At 44.5% G+C, this 17917-nt stretch overlaps 1 protein-coding gene across 1 annotated transcript in view; it reads right to left on the bottom strand.

Annotated features, from left to right (window-relative positions):
* Nucleotides 1-2891: 2891 nt before the first annotated feature.
* Nucleotides 2892-17917, bottom strand: part of kcnt2b (potassium sodium-activated channel subfamily T member 2b) — a 32467-nt gene continuing 17441 nt past the window's right edge. Inside the window, exons 13-30 of the mRNA XM_068749545.1 lie at nucleotides 16503-16566; nucleotides 15062-15170; nucleotides 12032-12140; nucleotides 11882-11938; nucleotides 10192-10344; nucleotides 9843-10096; nucleotides 9156-9480; nucleotides 8966-9071; nucleotides 8713-8885; nucleotides 8198-8269; nucleotides 7958-8092; nucleotides 7736-7847; nucleotides 6646-6747; nucleotides 6463-6546; nucleotides 6254-6382; nucleotides 4889-5234; nucleotides 3097-3181; nucleotides 2892-3009 (exon numbers count right to left, since the gene is read on the bottom strand). Coding sequence (XP_068605646.1) covers nucleotides 2892-3009; nucleotides 3097-3181; nucleotides 4889-5234; nucleotides 6254-6382; nucleotides 6463-6546; nucleotides 6646-6747; nucleotides 7736-7847; nucleotides 7958-8092; nucleotides 8198-8269; nucleotides 8713-8885; nucleotides 8966-9071; nucleotides 9156-9480; nucleotides 9843-10096; nucleotides 10192-10344; nucleotides 11882-11938; nucleotides 12032-12140; nucleotides 15062-15170; nucleotides 16503-16566 — 2533 coding nt within the window. The remainder of the gene's footprint in view (nucleotides 3010-3096; nucleotides 3182-4888; nucleotides 5235-6253; nucleotides 6383-6462; nucleotides 6547-6645; nucleotides 6748-7735; nucleotides 7848-7957; nucleotides 8093-8197; nucleotides 8270-8712; nucleotides 8886-8965; nucleotides 9072-9155; nucleotides 9481-9842; nucleotides 10097-10191; nucleotides 10345-11881; nucleotides 11939-12031; nucleotides 12141-15061; nucleotides 15171-16502; nucleotides 16567-17917) is intronic.

Raw genomic sequence — 17917 nt, 5'->3', positions numbered from 1 at the left:
ATTTATAGATTAATTTAAATAGTTACTAAACGACACGACATGCATGTTTAAATGTTAAATTGCATATTTTTGAAATGACGTGTCAAAACTGAGCTAACAACAGGTGGCTGTTCGGGGAGGGGGTCGTCGAGAAATGCGAGTGAATGAATTTCAAATTGTAACTTTCAAGAACTTGAATGCTTCAGTAGCTTCAGCTGATACTTCAAAGAAGGAACACTTTGACACTTTTCATTTCTAATGTGGTAAAGGACTATTCTAGCTGCAAATGTCTGGTTGTTGGTGCAACATCTACATCGGTGTATAGAGGCCCGTTTCCAGCAGCCATCACTCCAGTGTTCTGATGGTACAGTGTGTTTGCTCATTGACTCAGAAGGCTCATGGATGAGTAGGAAACCCTGCAATCATGTTAGCACGGCTGAAAACAGTGTAGCTGGTTAGCGAAGCTATGAAACTGACCTGGGTTACCCCAAGCTTTTGAACGGTATATTTACAGTAAATATATGTGTGTGTATTGTTCTGTACACTCTGAGTCAACCCAGTTCCAGAATCATCTAACGTGAACAAAGCCTTAAATGTCATGGAAGTACATAAATACACCCTTCCAAAAATAAATCAACGTGATGCTGATGTCGTGGTTCTGGTTAATATGATTATAATTTAAAGATGATCCTGTTCCCCGATTATGGTATTTCCTTTTGTATGACCAGGCCGGTGAGGTCACTGCTCACTCCACCCATGCCGGTGCACACCCAGCAAAGGGTGCAGCAAAGACGACAGGATCTCACCCTTCTCCACCTCCTCTGCAGGGAGGAACGAGAGGCGACAGCAAACAAAAGAGCAGGGCAGCGGAGGAGAGGCCGGTACTTATCTTGCTAATGCGGGATGGCAGGGATGCAGAATTTAATAACAGGACTTCTTAACAAATTCAATTGAACCCTGACGTGAAGAGATGCAGACGACAGCTGCTTTGCTTCTGGTGCATCCAGGCAGGAACTCCTGGCAATTGCCAGCAGCGCTAAAGTCAATGAAAAGGGAAAAAACTAAAAATACATAGCTGAACCTCTAATCTCCTTTCTGTAAAACTGGAACAATTGGAGGAGTATTTACTTTCTGTGTTTCAGACGAGACAAATGTCCTCTTCCGTATTTTGGTGGTGAAAGCATTCTGCATGCCCTAAACACAACGGAGTGGCGTTCATTGAGTTGAAGTCGGGGTGATTCAGAGAAAGATGGAGAGTTTAACAGAATTAAAACAGAGAGAGCGAATGCCCTGGCAGATGGCGTCGGATGGAAACAGAAGGCCTGTAAATACACAGAAGACACGGTTGCTATCCAGAGGAAGCCAAAGAAGCTCAAGCACTTGTTGATCACTTTAATCTTGCTGCTCTCTCTCCTCGGGTCCGTCAACCACATGTTTCCGACATAATTCAGAGGGTAGAAATGAATTTATGAGAACGTCTGGCGCCATCTGCACAAAATGGGCAACAAAACATGATCAAGCAATGGACAAGCTGTAACTGACTTTAATGTGGAGACATTCTGTGAACGCTACAGGGGAGGTGTTTAGAAGGCCAGGATGACGCTAAATATTCAACCACGTGGCTGCAGCGTTTCTGTGTGAAGCAGCACATTCAGAAATTCAGATTTGTTTTACAGAGGCTTGCGAATCCTTGATAAACAAATGTCACATGTTTTACTGTAGTATAACAGACAAAAAAAAAGTATTTAAACAACTTGAAAAACATGAAATGAAGGAGACCTGGCTGAGAAAACACTTTTCTGGCTGAAAAAAATATATATAAATATAAGACAAATTTTTATCTTTAATTAGCGCATGTAGCGTAACGACTCGGAACGTTTGCCATTTATTGCTGCGTGCAATAATTTATTGTAAAGCTCATGAATCGGGTTCAAAAGTGAGAGCTGGATCTGCAATTCTGTGACATTTTCTTAAAAAAAAAATGCTTTACAAACTACAGAAGGTTGCATTGATTGCAGGGATGGAGTTATATCAGGGCGTGGTGCGTTCCTGTTATACTGTCAGTAAAAGCAATCTTGGTGGCAGGATGGCTCGCCCTGCAGAGACAAAAATACTGTCTCGAGCAAAAAAAAAAAAAAAGGCAGAAAGAAAAAAAGAAGTTTGTTATAACTGAACTGATGAAGACAAAATGTTTGGAACCGTTACGTCACTGAAGGCCCTGCACTGATGAGTGGAGACTGGTGCTCTTTGGATTCCTCTGCCGCTGGTGAGTGCAAAATGCATGCGTGTTTCATGATGACAGCCACAGGAATAAAGTTTTAGAAAGACTTTATGAAGACCAAAAAAAAAAAATACACATGGAAGGAAACCTTAAAGACCGTGTGAATGTTTTAAATACATATAACATGTAGTGTGACAAAACACACCTACAATACAGATTAGGACACACACACACGCACACACACACACTTTTCTAACTTTCATTTGGCAGCAGATGTCCTTTGGCTGTCCGGATAAATTTGGCAGTGCCTTGCTGAAGATTCTCAGAAGCATTCATTCATTCATTCACACACACACTGCACTAACATGATGCGAAACATAACATGCACATACAGAGATATAGAAATAGATACAATTCTTCAGTAAATGCACTTCTGTGTCCGCAGCTCTCTCTGCTTCGCTAATAGCAAGTGCATAAATAAAACATTCCCATCATTGTAGAAAATGTCCATGCAAGTCTGGCTCCTCCGAGTTCGTCGAGTTCAAATATGGAGCAAACAGCAAACAGAAAGGACCTTCGGATGCATCCCTCACTATTTCTGGATTTCGACCTCTCTTTGTGAGTGCGTTGTAGTGCGTCGTCCTTTCCCTGGCAGTGTTTTGACCTTATATCTGCCCTTTCTTTCTGTCTCTCACAGATGGGTGCTGTCCTGCATATTGAATCTGTTGCTCTCTGAGAGCCCAGGACAGCACTTCCTGTTGCTGCCCTGACTGGGCACCTGAGAGAGAGGGTCTGGTCTGATCAGGTACCTGCAGGTGGGGCCCAGACAAATACAACTTTTCGTGGTACGCTCATTTTATCGTGCCATCGATCGTATTTTGGCAGCATGCACTCACACAACATCGTGCAGCTCCAATCTGGTGTCGGGAGAAGGGTTGATGAGGATGTAAGACAATCTGTTGCCTTGGTCTGTCATCCCATCTGACACAGGAAGAAAAAGAGGCGAGTGAGACAGGAAATAAAATAGGCACGGGATATGCTGCAGACTGTTCAACATCCGTGCTCACAGACGTTACAAGACAGGAAGACAACCGCAGTTAAATATGGACACAACAGGAATACGTCGAAGGAAGGGGTGGAATTACTTTAGGTGTCAATAGCAAACCACAAAGTATACAAACAAACAAAACACACACACACACACACACATTAAATATATATATATATATATTTGATTGCTGTAGCTGTTTAAAGAGAATCAAATTCATATCCAGGTAAGTGAGGCAGTGGTTCACACAAAGGGGCCGGCCCTTCTACCATCTGAGGGGTGACGTCATTATAAAGCACATGTGTCAAACTCAAGGCCCGGGGGCCAAATGTGGCCCTCCGAGTCCTTTTTGTGGCCCGCAAGAGCTGTGTGCAGACATGTGTTTTTGTAAAATGCTGCATCTGTCACACGTGTTCTTAACAGCCCACATTTGTTGGTTGTACTGCAGTTCTGCCCCTCTGAACTGCGCCATACGTAGCCGGCTACATATGGCGATCAGGATCAGCACTGGACAGCTCCATAGGTAGCCGGCTACATATGGAGCTGTCCAGTGCTGATCCTGAAAGTGACGTCTTTTCCGCAGCATTGACTCGCGGTAAAGGATGTTGAACAGTCTGCAGCATATCCCGTGCCTGAATGTTCTTTATCTTTCCCACTTTGTTTGTTTTTTTTGGTTTGCGCATGTCCATGACAAGACAAGGTGGTGGCTTTTTGGTTTTGCTTTGATTTTGTATTGATTATCTTTGTTCCTGCGTGATGAGTGCATTTGAATGGAACTGTTCTACATTATTAAATGTGTTAATTTATTCCCATCACAAACTTTGGTTTATACTTATGATTTTTCTCATTTACAGTATGGCTTTATCTCTAACAATTATTAAGTTACAACCTTTTAAAAAAGTGATATCAAAACTGAATATTTTATTCTAATTACTAAAGAGTTAAATATTTAGCAGCATGTTAAGGAGTAGTTACATTTATTTTACATTAAATGACATTACATTTATTTACATTTTACCCTTTATAATATAAATATAGGTGTCAATAGCATATAATATAAGAATCTACCCCGTTATTCTTTAAAGCCCAAACTCGTTTTGTTTAGTCAAACATAGACTAATTCTATCTCACTGTGAAATGAAATGTGACAATGTGTGAGGGGCCCTCGGTGGAATAAGATCAAAAAATAATCCTGCCAAACAAAATAACAATCAAGCACAAGCAGGGCCTGGCCTACGAGCCGATACTAAGTGGCATCAAAAAGTATTCCCTGAAGAGATAACTGCGTTTACCGGTAATTGTTTTTGTACAGGTGCAGACAAAATGTCTATTTGAATGGTTTTGCTCACAACCAATCCCTGGAAGCATCCTTTGATTGATTTCATGAGGCGTGTGATTGGTCGAACCCTGCAGCAGGTAACATCTCACACAGCCAGTGGTGTACAACAGAGTATATGTATGTGATGGTGATGGCAGTTCGGCATGTGGAGATATAAAATCAGCTTCTCGACTGGTTTTAGTGTCGGTTTAAAGGTATTGGGTTCATTCTCTTTTTTTTTCCAACAGGAAGCCCAGCACAATGATCTTTGCAGTATCTGGACACAGTGATGGAAACAGGCAGAAAGCTTTCGTAGGCTTACTGAATCCAGTAGGCGAAAGGCCCAAGTGCTTCATCCTCGTTCGCACCAGGGCATTGAGCTCCTGCCTCTCCGAGCGCCGGAACAGGTTCAGCCTCTGCTGGCTGATCCTTTCTGCTGCGCTTCCTGGACCGCCCTTCGCAGCACTGGAGCCGCGCCCCCCCTTCCTGCTCAGCCGCCGTGCCCACTGCATGCTCTTCCTCCTCAGCAGCGGGTGGTCAGAGGAGTGGGAAGAAGTGGAGATGGGCTCAGAAGAGGTGGAGTTCCGATGCACACCGCTCCGGGACAGCAGGGGCTCCCTGGGCTCTCGGGTGTCCTCGTAGTCCTCCACGGTGATGGACACTTGAGACTGCCATTGCACAAACAGTAGCACATGTCCTCACACTCTGCACGGGCAAAGCATTTCATTTCCTCGTGCGGTGTGTAATCAATCTATGATTAAATCAGTTCTTCGCCAGCGTCTGATTTCTGGGAATGAAGAGGAATTATTACTTTCTTATCGTTCTCCAAACGAATAGCGGACACGGAACCCGTTTTCATTTCATGAAAGGGATTTTGCACATATCAAGACTAGAAGACCTCACATCTCTGTGGCCACCGGCCGGCAGAGCCTGGGCAATTATCGCTGCTGCTCCAGAAGGGGCAGGTCAGAAGCTGCATTTGAAATGAGGCAAGAGAATAATTCCAACCTGATTCAGGGTTGTTCCTCATGTACGAGGAACAGTTTGTTCCTCTCGCTGCACAGGGCGAGCAAATTGGCTGACCCAACTGCAGCCGTGTCAGTATTAAAGGGTCGTGGGCATTTTGTTCCCGCTCCTCAAGTCTTTTTTTTCATTGAGGAGGTTTGTCTCTTGAGTGCAGGCACCGAGTGAAAGACTCTTGAAATGAACTGGATTAAAGTTAATCTCACATCGCATTAATTACATTGCCCTCCTTCATGTGTGTAGCTCATCTGCAGGTATAGGATTTTATTTTTTTAATCCCATGCATGCGCTTCATTATTCTAAAACTGTAAAATGAGGAAAGTGAGGATCCAGAGCGTTCGATTTATGCAAAGCAATTACTAATGACATGCTGAACAGCTGTGTTATGTGTGATCAGCCTCTCCATCGTCTCCTCAAGTCGCATTTAAGCGACCGGAAGCCCCTCATTTGATGACATAGATAGAGGGAGCGATTAACAGATCACAAGAGGAGAAGCATGAGTTCCACCGGAAGGAGAACTGTGCCACTCCTCGTGTATTCTGGGTGGGATATAATAAACGGCCTCTGGCCTCTGAGCAGGGCATTCCAGCTTCCCAGCAGAAATCGTCTTGATTTAAATGTAGCCGTTCAGTCCAAACAGCAGGCGTTAGGGTTAGCAGCTGACCTCAGAGACAGGAAGCTTATGAGCCTCGGTCCGGTAGATGCCGATGGGAATATCTCCATTGGAGGAGCAGAGCTTCTGGTAAAGCCTGCCGTAGGTTCGGATCCACAGGTCGTCCTCGGTGATTCTCATCTAGAAGACAAACGATACAATCTCAGATGCACGCCTCAGTCAAATCAGATGTCAGAGCTGTCTCTCGCTGGCTTGCTTACGGCACACAGGAAGCCCGAGCCAGGCATGGAGTCTAAACCGAGCAGCAGCCTGGTGATGGAGATCATGTAGTCCTTCACAAATGACTGGCAGCAGAGCGCAGCGAGCGAAACAAAGCAGGAATCAATTGGATTTGGTGTTTTGCCACATTGAGAACCAGAAGTTTTGATTTTGCGGTTCCATACCTGGTAGAGGAGGGTGTCCAGCATGCTGACGCTGAACACCTTCCCTGCTGCAAAGGGCAGGCGGAACATGAACACCAGGTTGGAGCCCTTCTCCCTTTCCTTCTGTGCAAACACACACACACACACACACACACACAAACACACACAATTTAGGTAATACATTGTCTGTTTGTCAGGATATCTTAGGTTCTTTTCAGGTTTCAGTGAAATTACAGAGACACAGTTCTTAGAAATAGCTGGTCCTGAGGTGATTCAACATTCTGAGCTGGGAATGTTCAGGCCAAATTGATTTTGCTGGATAAAACACAGCCTGATAGGAGGCGTGCACTCGCTGAGTGCCCTTGCAGTTTCTTTTTGGCAGCTTATTTATTAACAGAGGCCAATGGGCCGAAGACAGGCTAAAGAAAGTAATGCTCCAGTAGGCGTTTATTCTCACTGCAAGTTTAAAGGTCCTGCTGCATCTGACTCGCCATGTGTTCGTAACACAGGATTAAACCAGTGCACCTAAGGGATCGGAAACAAGCATGCAAAGGCTGGGATTCCACCAATTTTCACTTGTGCTGTGAGACAACGCTGCTGGGTGTAGAAATAATCCACAAAGTTATAATAATAATAAACCCCAAAGAGGTTTGTTGATAAAAGATATTGATGCCCAAAAGGAAAATCCATTAGCTGCCACATTAAAAAAGCCAGCAGGATATAATTAGAAACGTCACTGTGGAAGTGACAGAGCCTGCTGCTCTTCAATGCTCAGCAGTCTGCCGTGTTTTTTCTCCTTTAGTTACCGAGACGTTTGAAGTCTATGTTCAGGAAATCTCCCAAAAATATTGTACAGAAAATACATCAGGATACGACACACCTGCCATTCTGTTTTTTTTCAATGGGAGTTGTGTTCATTTTTATGCTTTGGAGAAGATGACCAAAGTTTCAAATCACATTAAAAAATCATGTTCCCACAAAGATAATGCAAAATTAAATTGAATAAAATTCAAAAATATCAAATATATCCAATTGATCCGAGCAATTAAAATAATCAGCAAAAATTGCCTCTTGAGATCAAACAATGGCGTCAAAGGAATTAAACGTTTACCTTTTCCAGTTTGGACAGAGCCAGAGAGTAATGGTCTTTGACTTTAAACTGCATGAAGCGCATGTTGGCTGGGTGGGTGAGCTCTGTGATGATACTGAGAGCTGGGAACAGTCTGTGGAGAGGGAAGCGCAAAGACGGGTGAGACAACAGCCGATGGAGAGAACACTCGCTTCAAGGCAGAGGGCGAGATTGCACGTTGCAAAGAGCTTGTGCAAAATAGACCTGAAGAGCGTCTGGACATTCACGATGGTCTTGGCGTCGGCCATGTAGTCCTCCTCAGCAATCATGGAGCTCTCCTTGTCAACCACTACCATGGTGTCGGCGAACGTTACTCCACATCGCAGCAAACTATCCAGACTGTGAGAATAAGATAGCATGGACGTCGTCCTTTGATGTAGGACAGACCGACAGATAGCAGCAAATGGGAAAAATGGGAACGAAACACGCTTTGGCCGGCCTTACTTGTCGATGGAGCCCACTGTGTAGAACACCATGGGGAACCAACAGATTGCCTCCAGGAAATCTGCTTCGGGTCTGGAACCAAATGACAACGCAAACTTGAGATTCCCAACCGGTGGATTTATTCACGCCGTGATGAAGAGCCAGAAGAGACAGAACCCACTCAGTCAGACTGAGAAATACACAACACAGCTTGCGGGGAAAGCTGAAAATAACAGCACTACACTGAAGTGACTCAGCATTTTATTGCCTTTTTATTGGCACTCTCATTTGGCTGACCGGCTACAGAACACGACACGCAGGACTGTGGAGTGCGTCCTCCTGAAAGCATTCAGTGTTTCACAAATCATGTTTACAATGACCTCAAATAGCGCCGCTTGTTCTCCCCGGCCGGCTATTTATAGAGGAACCTGTTTCGCCCTCCTTTACAGCCTTAGATTTTCCGCGACGCCGTCGTGATCACAGCAGCACATTTTATTGGACGACACGAACCAGAGTAACACAGATGTTGCACTCACACGCTCTCCAGCAGCAGGACGATGGGGTTGAGCTCCTTCCTGGGTCGGTAATAGGCCCGCAGAGGCACAATGAAGTTGTACAGGCCATTCCCGGCGCTCTCTGCCGACACGATGATCAACTTGTTTTTGAAGCCGTAGGAGCGGGCGTCTTCAAAAAGCGTGTGGTGGCAAGCCTGGGAGAGAAGCCGAAGCGGAGCATGCAATCGGAATCGGCCAAATAAAGACAGCTAGAGGTTTAAAATGGCAAAAAAACCTTGTCCATGCGCAGGCAGCAGAACGGCATCTTTTCCTGAAGCAGATGGCACAACGTGGGCGAGCTTCCGATGTACGGCGAGTTCAGCGGGTATCCTTTGACCCACCTGCAGCAGCAGACCGCCGTAATCCCGGAACACCTTTTACAAGACATACACACTGAGGAAAAGTCAAAGAGCATCATCACTTACTCGCAGTGTCGACCCCACCAGTGGGCGCTCTCGTCTTTGTCACTCTCCTCTTTGCCCTCGTCCCCGCCCTCATCCTCCGATTGGTCCCCCAGCAGGTCAAAGGTGGGGTTATTGACGCCATCCACCAGCTCCAGCACGGGAGCAATACTGTGCCTCCTCTCCTCCACCGAGTCTCCCAAGGCAGGTAGGGCCAAAGTGTTGGCGCCTCCCATCTCCGTCCTGGAGCTGCTCCTGCTCCCTCTCGCGCTGCCGAGGCCGGCGCTTCCCGGGTCCTGGCCCTCCGGACTGCTGTCACTGGAGTCCTGCAGGTCAATGGCGACTGTGCCTGAAACACGCATGTACCACGACAAAGTGATCGGACCGCACGGATCACGCTAAAAGTCCAAACACTATGCGGTGTGTTTGCTCAGACTGTAGCGAATCTTATTGCCGTCCACCAGGTGGTGTGTTTGTGAAACCACAGCTTCTGACATTTCCGCTCGCTTGACAGGCTGCTCTTATCGAGCCCGACTTATAATCAGATACACAATAATTTCTTGAAAAAGGCTATAAATATTTGTAATCATTTCATATGTGAGGACTGCATGATCGTGGGAGCTGTGCTGTTAATAACAGGCTCAGGAGCCGCATGCTGAAGGTCAGCGGGTAAATGTTGCGCCGTCTGCGTGCGCCGCCTGTCTCACTGACCCATGCTGGCGATGATGCTGTGAACCGGCAGGCGGGTGAGTCCGTGGTAGATGCTTTGGGGCACACCTCTGGCATTTCCTCCCGCGCCGCCCCACGAGGGCTCCCTCTGGCCCCTGACAAATGCCGAGTTCTCCTCCTTGGAGATGTTAATGTAAAAGCATGTGTCAGAGGCCCCCATGATGTGGCAGGGACCAGGGTTCAGCAGGATGTTGGTGGTGTCCAATCTGCGTACTCCGATGAGACAAACCCCATACCTGCGGCACAGAGATGGGGTCGGCTCTGAAACCTGCGGGGGTGGTGGTGGTGGTGGTGGGGGGGGGGGGGGGGGGGGGTTAACATAGTGACTTACTTCTTGTGAGCATGAAAGGAGGCAAAGGTGAAACTCTTGCCCTGATATTCCCCAAAGAATTTACTTTCCTCCAGGCGAATGTGATGCACCTCATTGGCTGAGCAGCGCCGGTAGGTTCTATGCCATTGGTCTGCAGAACATGCTCCGCCCTCCCTGAAAAAAAAAGAAGAAGATAGGATCTTCACACATCGAAGGAGTTTTCACTGAAGGTTGCGTCAGTTAGATCTTATATCTCTGTTACAGCTGCTGATCAATACTTCAGTCAACACAGGGACAAACGACAAGGATGCCAGGCCGATCAATAGGTCTCATGCCCCCCCCCCGCCCCGCCCCGCCCCGCCCCGCCCCGCCCCGCCCCACGCATTGACATGGACGAACGTTTTTCCCAGGAGGATGCAGCAGCTTTACCCGCTGATCTAAAGAGGTGGCAACAAGCAGCATGAACGTGGGTGGCCGGAGACAAAGACTGCTTTATGTAAACAAGAGTTGCAAAAAAGATTCAACAGAAGCTCGCTAAAGGAAGGGGAAGGAGGAGCACGGGAGTCATGTGACGTCGCCACAGCCAATGAAGCAAATGCCGTCAGGAGAAGATTTATGAAGTACGAATGTCGAAAATATCAGAAGGCAAAGTTAAAAAGTCCTTGAAGTTTCTATCTGCCTGCAACTCATGGCTTCCAACACGCATCAAAGACTCTTCTGTGTTTCGGGCCAATCTGTAATGAATAAATAAGCCTATTGTACTTCCTTAATAAAAGACAAACACTGAAGCAAAGCCTCAATACCAGAACTTTGATTGGATTTGATTTGATTCCGGATGAATTTTTATGACGCTTTTATTGCTTGTGTGGCTTTAATATATTGTATAAATATCGACATGTAATCGGCATGTAATCCAGTCCACTCTTGATCGATTACATTGATCTTAAAGATCAAGGAGTAATAATAAGTACCGGTAACTGCAATGTAGTGAATCGAGCAAGCAAAGTAACTACAATTATAAAGTGCCTAATTCTGGTGCTGGATACAGTTCTACCTTTATTTTAACATGGAAGGGCAGATGCGGGTATACTCGCTCTTTTTTTTCAAAAGTTGCAATAAATTATATATATATATATTAAAATGTAACAGTGCAAATATCTACAACATAAACATGATACATGCACAATAAGGCAAGCCAAAGGAAATGCATCGGGTAGATTCACAATGCTCAAAGTCAGTCTCACAGTGTGCAAAAAAGATATGCACAGAAATGAAACCATTGCTAAGGAACAGATAGTCATATTACCCAGCACAGTGCAAATCTCATCAACATATAAATACACGTCTAGATACTGAAGCAAGTTTTGTGCTTTGAAAACACTTTCCAGCACTACGATGAAAAATGATGGAACCCTGCATTACATTTCAAGCTGAGAGCTAAGAGGAAAATGCATAAATGTAATTGCATTTAATACGGAGCTGCATGAAGCGTCCTGGTCGTGGCACGCCGTCTGCAGTTTGGCATTACAGATCCACTGATACCTCCGTATTGAGATTCAGATATTTCAAATAAAAACTAAAATACGACACCATTTTGAAAATAACAAGATATATTTACTTTAGGAAATATCCTGCCAGCATCCAAACTATGGAAACCGACAACAGAGACTTTGAGGCAAAATGTGCCACAGACTTCCCGAGTGCATCCTACCTGTTCAGGGCTTGAAAGGCTCCCAGGCGCTGCTTGAAGGCCTCTTGGGGCGTCGTCCTGGAAAACCATCCAAAGTTGATTGACACAGAGGAAACGAGGAGCGGCTGATTATTATTTTTCTCTCGCTGTGAGAGACCATGTTGGACTTACTGTCCTCTGGAGGAGTGGATCAACAGGGTGATGAGCGTTGAGGTTCCAGGGCACACGCAGTTTAAAGCCAGCATGGCATATTTAAACTCTTCTTCACACACAACATGATCTGTAGCCATAATAAAATAAAAAAACAAAGGGGCGAAGTGACAGAGGCCACATATGATTTGGTAAAAACACACACGCTCGCTTCGATCTCCATAAAACATCTATATGCAGTGATATAGATGTGTGTGATGATGCCTTCTGAACTTTATGATGATGTAAGGTAAAGAATTTCAAAACCTTTCTCATACCTTATCTCACTTAAATCCAGCAAAGCAGATTAAGTTGTATAAAATGAGGTGTGGGAAGTTAATCTTTGTGTGTGTGTGTGAATAATCTGATTTCTATAATGAAAAATGCAATATTTCCTTTATATTTTTATGGAAATTCAATCTTCTTTAGCTCAGACATGGCTTTAAACCCCCAAATAATTGCATATATAGTCACATAAAAAAACAAGAAGCGACGAGCAGAAAATGTTTGAAATCCTTGCCAATAATTAACATTATTGGTTAAGCGTTTAAATAACGGAAAAATACGATTTGGCAAACTAAGCAACAACATTTCTTCTGTTAACGTCCAAGATGTTAACAGCGTGCACTCGATCATACTGACACAATAATATATATGAACATAGCATTACGGGCCTTGTATGGCTGCTGGCAGCAGTTTACCACCAAGAGTACGCACCATCAAATACCATGTCCTTACGTTCCGCAGGTAAATGTCTTTTTACTGTCTTTGCCTTACAAAAATGTGTCAACTGATGGCGATCAGGCATCTGCCACCCGCTCGCGACCCTGTCAGCGCCTTCCCAGCTGACTCACAGCTCTCTGTCACAAGCCGCGGCCAGTTTTTGAGGAAGACCCAGAAACGAGCGAGTGATTCATTGATAGTCTTATTAGGCCACATTGCGCTCACACAGAACGGCACTTGGCCCCGCCTCTGAGCCAAACACACAAGAAACAGACGACAAAATCTCTCGGAATTTATTACTGCACAGCCTATTTCACAAAAGGAAAAAAACAATAAAGAGCTTAATGTCAGTGGTAACACATTCAATGAGGTGGAGAGAGCATCAAATTCTCCTTCTGTGTAGTTCCTGAAGGCATCATCTTCCACGATGTACAGGCTTCCTTGTTATCCAACAACGCTGAGCAGCATTCTAAAAGCACGGAATGTGATGTGCACGAGGAAATAATTGGTGACAAATGTCAGAAGCTGAAGTGGACTGTCAGCCGGGGTGTAAAACGCAGTTCTGAATAAGCACGCCAATCGCATTTGTTTGTGCCTGAAACCCGAGGAGGCGACTGACACGGCAATTAAAACTGAGGATTGTGGATATTCTGGTGAAGCATCGCGGTTCCTCCGGCACGGAGCCGTGCAACATTATGCACATCGTGCAAAAAAACAGGCCTCTTCATATTTAGCCTGTGAATTCTTTTTCAAACAGAAGCCTGTGCTGAACGGTGGACACCTGCAGCCTGCAGCAGACGAGGCAACAACACCAATGGGGCATTTGTGGAGCAGCCGCACTCATTAATGTTTCCCCTCGCTCGCTTTCTTTTCAAATATATTCAATCTCCAATGTTCTTCGTCTGAAACTCTCTCTTCATTACCGTGACCCCTTCCCTTTCCCATCGCCTGCTCTGCCTAATGGTCAACACTGCCCTCCATCCTGCTATGTCTCTAGAGCCTGAACTCAGACCAGGTCAGAAACCAATTACTGACCACAGACACACACCTACACACACACACACACACACACACACACATCTGTTATATAGTTTCTCTTGACTTTGCAGAGAAGATCTATGTTTTTGTACACGTATCTTCACACTGCCGGTTGTTCTCTTTCACACTGTTATTAAAGGTGTAAATCTGTGTGTGTGTGTGCATGTGTGTGTGTGTGTGGATGCATGTGCTGCTGTGGTTATTCGCACCTTCAGCAAGTGTGCGATCACAACCTGACCACACGCCCACAGGTTGAGCTAATTGAACAGCTCTATTGTTTAATGAGTCCGTTTCTATCAACGCCGCTCAGATGCAATGAGTCGTGCTCAGCGGGTGATCGGCTATTCAAAACGCAACTGGTGAGATAATCAATTGAAACTCTGCACTCAGGTCCCTCCTGCCCGGCTGCAGCGTCGCGCAGACAGATCATTCCTACTAAATTAAGTCCTTTACATCTTTCTCATCAATGCCTCCCGTGCTTAGAGTTTTAAAAGCGGTGTTATGAGCGATTCAGGATTAGTTCAAACTCGTTTGTTTTGTGTGTGTTTAAAGGACAGCACTTCATTTTTCAACCATAGTCCCAAAGAAGAATGTCCTATCCCAGAACATGGATATTTGCATGCATGAAGATCATTTTCCAACTGGGAATATATTCAATCATCAGTGTGAGATAACTCATCAAATATATTCACAAATGCTACAGGACATCTTGCCTGGGGGTCAAATGTTTGTTATGGAATATGGTGAAACTGTGCTGTGGTGCGTTTGTCTGCTTAGTTAGTGCAACAGATCTTTTTTCCTGAAAGTCGCAAAGTATTAATCATTGATCGAGACAGCAGGTATGAGGGTGGCAGTGAAATGTGTGAGAGAGAGGAGAGGGTGAATTTGGGTCCTCTCTTTTCAGTCGCAGATGATTGATTGGCGTCTTCTGTGGAGCGGGAGAAGGGGGGGGGCACTGCTGCACATTTTCAGGCCTAAATAGCAAGCAGGCACCCGCAGGGAGTAACTCATATGGGAAATAAAGTGCAGGTTCCAATCCGACGCCGTAGCAAAATACCTGATAACCCATCTTAAACTTAATCTTTGGTGGCAACAAAATCCTTTATCAAATAGGACCGGGTGGGCACAGGGTCAGGAGGTGACATGCACTTATTTCCTACATCGTGATGTGATTTAATAACTACAGTTGCATTCAGGCAACACTTTAAATCACAGAGCTGTTGCATATAATGCAACAAAATCCTTACCCACCTGCAAACTTGACGTGGAACTTGTTCTCTGGCTTGAGAATCTGGACATAGAGGGGGCAATTTGGAGCAAAGTCTTTCACCGCCCAGGCTCGGAGAATGGTCTGGTGATCCTGATCGAATTGAAGAGGGAGTGAGAGAGAGAGAGAGAGAGAGAGAGGTAGAAACCCATCATCAGCATCACATTGTAGCTCCTCTCTGATAATCCTCTTAAATCAATGGCTGCACAGAGCTATAGGACCTGTAATGCAATTCTGACATCCTTCTACAGAGAAAAAGGTTGTAAAGAAAATGTGTAGCATGAAGAGAGGAGAGAATAAAACTGGCCCTGAAAAATCTGATGAAAAGCCAGTCAAAGGAGAAGAAAGACTAAAGCCATGCCGGCCGATATGTGAAGCTGATCTCTGGCATGCTTTCCATAGCCACCTTGTTAATTTAGCTCATTAGCATGCGAAATTTGCCAGGTAAATGGAATGGTAAATGGACTGCCCTTACATAACGCTCTTCCACCATTGCGGTGCCCAAAGCACTTTACATTAAAGGAGACATATTATGAAAAACTCACTTTTTCCATGTTTCTACACTCTTATGGTGATTTTGGGTCCTTATCAACCCAAAACAATAAAATAAATCACCAAGTGAATCCTGCATACTTTGCATAGTTCTGTAATCACCTACTGAAATGCGTCTGGCAGAAATCTCGCCCCCCCTGTGGCGAACGTGCACAAGATGTGCATGCACATGCATGCACATTCATTGCGTACACTACATGCAGCTGCGCGCATGCACGCAATGAAATTAGTTTCAGTTGGTTTTCAGAGGCTTTTCTTACAGAAAAGAGGGACACTGTCCTGCAGCATCTCTTTTCTATTTTGACAAAAACCTTTACAAATATTTCATATAAGTGTCTGGGAACTGCAATACCTTGTGGAAAAAGAGTATAAGATGTGATTTTTAAGAGTCACATTCACCCATTCACACACACATTCACACTCCAGTGGGCGCCTGCTGCCATGCAAATGTGCTGCCAGGCCCACTGGGAGCAATTTGGGGTGCAGTGTCTTCCAAGGACATGTGGACAGTCAGCCTAGGTGCAGATGTGTATTCCCAATATTGAACTAACGGCATGAATACTTGTACTAGACATCAACTGATATTACATCATCTTTTAGTTCTTCCTGAATGTGACAAATGCAAAACAAATTATTGTTCTAACCTGCTCTGGATCAGCGCAATGGACTAGTTGGCGGCTTCAGCCATTAACTTGGTTTAGTGTGTGATTAATGTTGCAGTGTATACTAAAAATAATTCCCAAACATAAAACATCAAGCACTAAAATTCAACCAGCGGCATGAGCTAAATCCCCCCTTTTATGAAGCAATGTTCTCATCATCGACGTTCTCTGATGATGTCATGTCGATACAGGGGAGCAGTGAGGAACGTACAGCAGCAATGCGGTCCACTTCAAACCGGTTACTGAGGATAAAGCAGGCCTCAGCATCGTCCATCCTGCAGGCAGTTAGTAGAGCGCGTGGCCATAGGAGAGGGAGAGATAGATAAATAGACAGAATCAGGAAGCGGTGACGAGCAAAGACAGAGGAAGGAAGGAGTGTATTGTTATGTTATTGAGGGAGAGGACAAAAGGGGGGGAAAGCAGGATAAAAGAACAACAAACAAACCAATGTGTCTTTCAAGCCCACACCATTTCTGGAGGAGATAGCAGGAGGCAAGGAGATTAAACATATAGACTTTTTCTCTCCCTGTGACAAACGCAGCCCAACGTGCTGTGGCTGTAGTAGGTGGGGGTGGGGGTGGGGGGTAAACATGAGCAATAAGACTCAAACTGTAATTATGGCCGTTACCTCAAGGCTGTAGGGAAGGGGTGTCAAACTCATTTTCTCCAAGGGCCACATTAGCATTATGTTTGCCCTCCAAAGGCCAAATGTAAACCGTAACACTGTAAAAAATGTAACTAAATGTGATGTAATCTAATGTAAAATAAATGTAACTACTCCTTAACATGCTGCTAAATAACTATGTATTTATTTATTTAACTCTTTAGCCACCACAGTAATTATAATAAAATATTCAGTTTTGATATCACTTATTGAACATGTTGTAACTTAAAAATTGTTAGAGATAAAGCCATACTGTAAATGAGAAAAATCATAAGTATGAACCAAAGTTTGTGATGGGAATAAATTAACACATCAAATAATGTGGAAAGGTTCCATTCAAATGCAATCATCACGCAGGAACAAAGATAATCGATACAAAATCAAAGCAAAACCAAAACCACCACCTTGTCTTGTCATGGACATGCAGAAACCAAAAAAACCAACCAGTGGGCAAGATAAAGAACATTCCCCGAGTCAATGCCGCGGAAAAGACGTCACTTTCAGGATCAGCACCGGACAGCTCCATATATAGCCGGCTACCTATGGAGCTGTCCAGTGCTGATCCTGAGCTCCATATGTAGCCGGGATCAACATATCAGCACATGCTGGAAAAAACTAAAAAGTTCAAATAACTTTCAATAGTCACCGCCTGCAGATTATTAATTTCCTGACTGCAGCGTGTTGCTATTGTTATTGACATGTTGCTGATTTTTTCCATTTGATCAGTTCACTACTTAAGTTACAAACATTGCATATTCAATTGTATAGTTGTAAAAATATATGGATAGATTAATGCTGTTATTATAACATAAATCCTTTCAATTGATCAGGTTAAGAAAACCACACTACTCCATCGAACAATAATCAAACTTATTCAAGTAAATAATATTAAATAATAAATAAAGCATAACACAAGTTATGGCATTAACTTTGTTCAAAACTCTTTTGTCACAGTTGAGAGG

Source organism: Brachionichthys hirsutus, chromosome 16 (assembly GCF_040956055.1).
Source record: "Brachionichthys hirsutus isolate HB-005 chromosome 16, CSIRO-AGI_Bhir_v1, whole genome shotgun sequence".
Lineage (NCBI taxonomy): Eukaryota > Metazoa > Chordata > Actinopteri > Lophiiformes > Brachionichthyidae > Brachionichthys > Brachionichthys hirsutus.
Note: the sequence above shows the minus strand (reverse complement) of the source record. Positions and strands in the feature narration are given on the sequence as shown.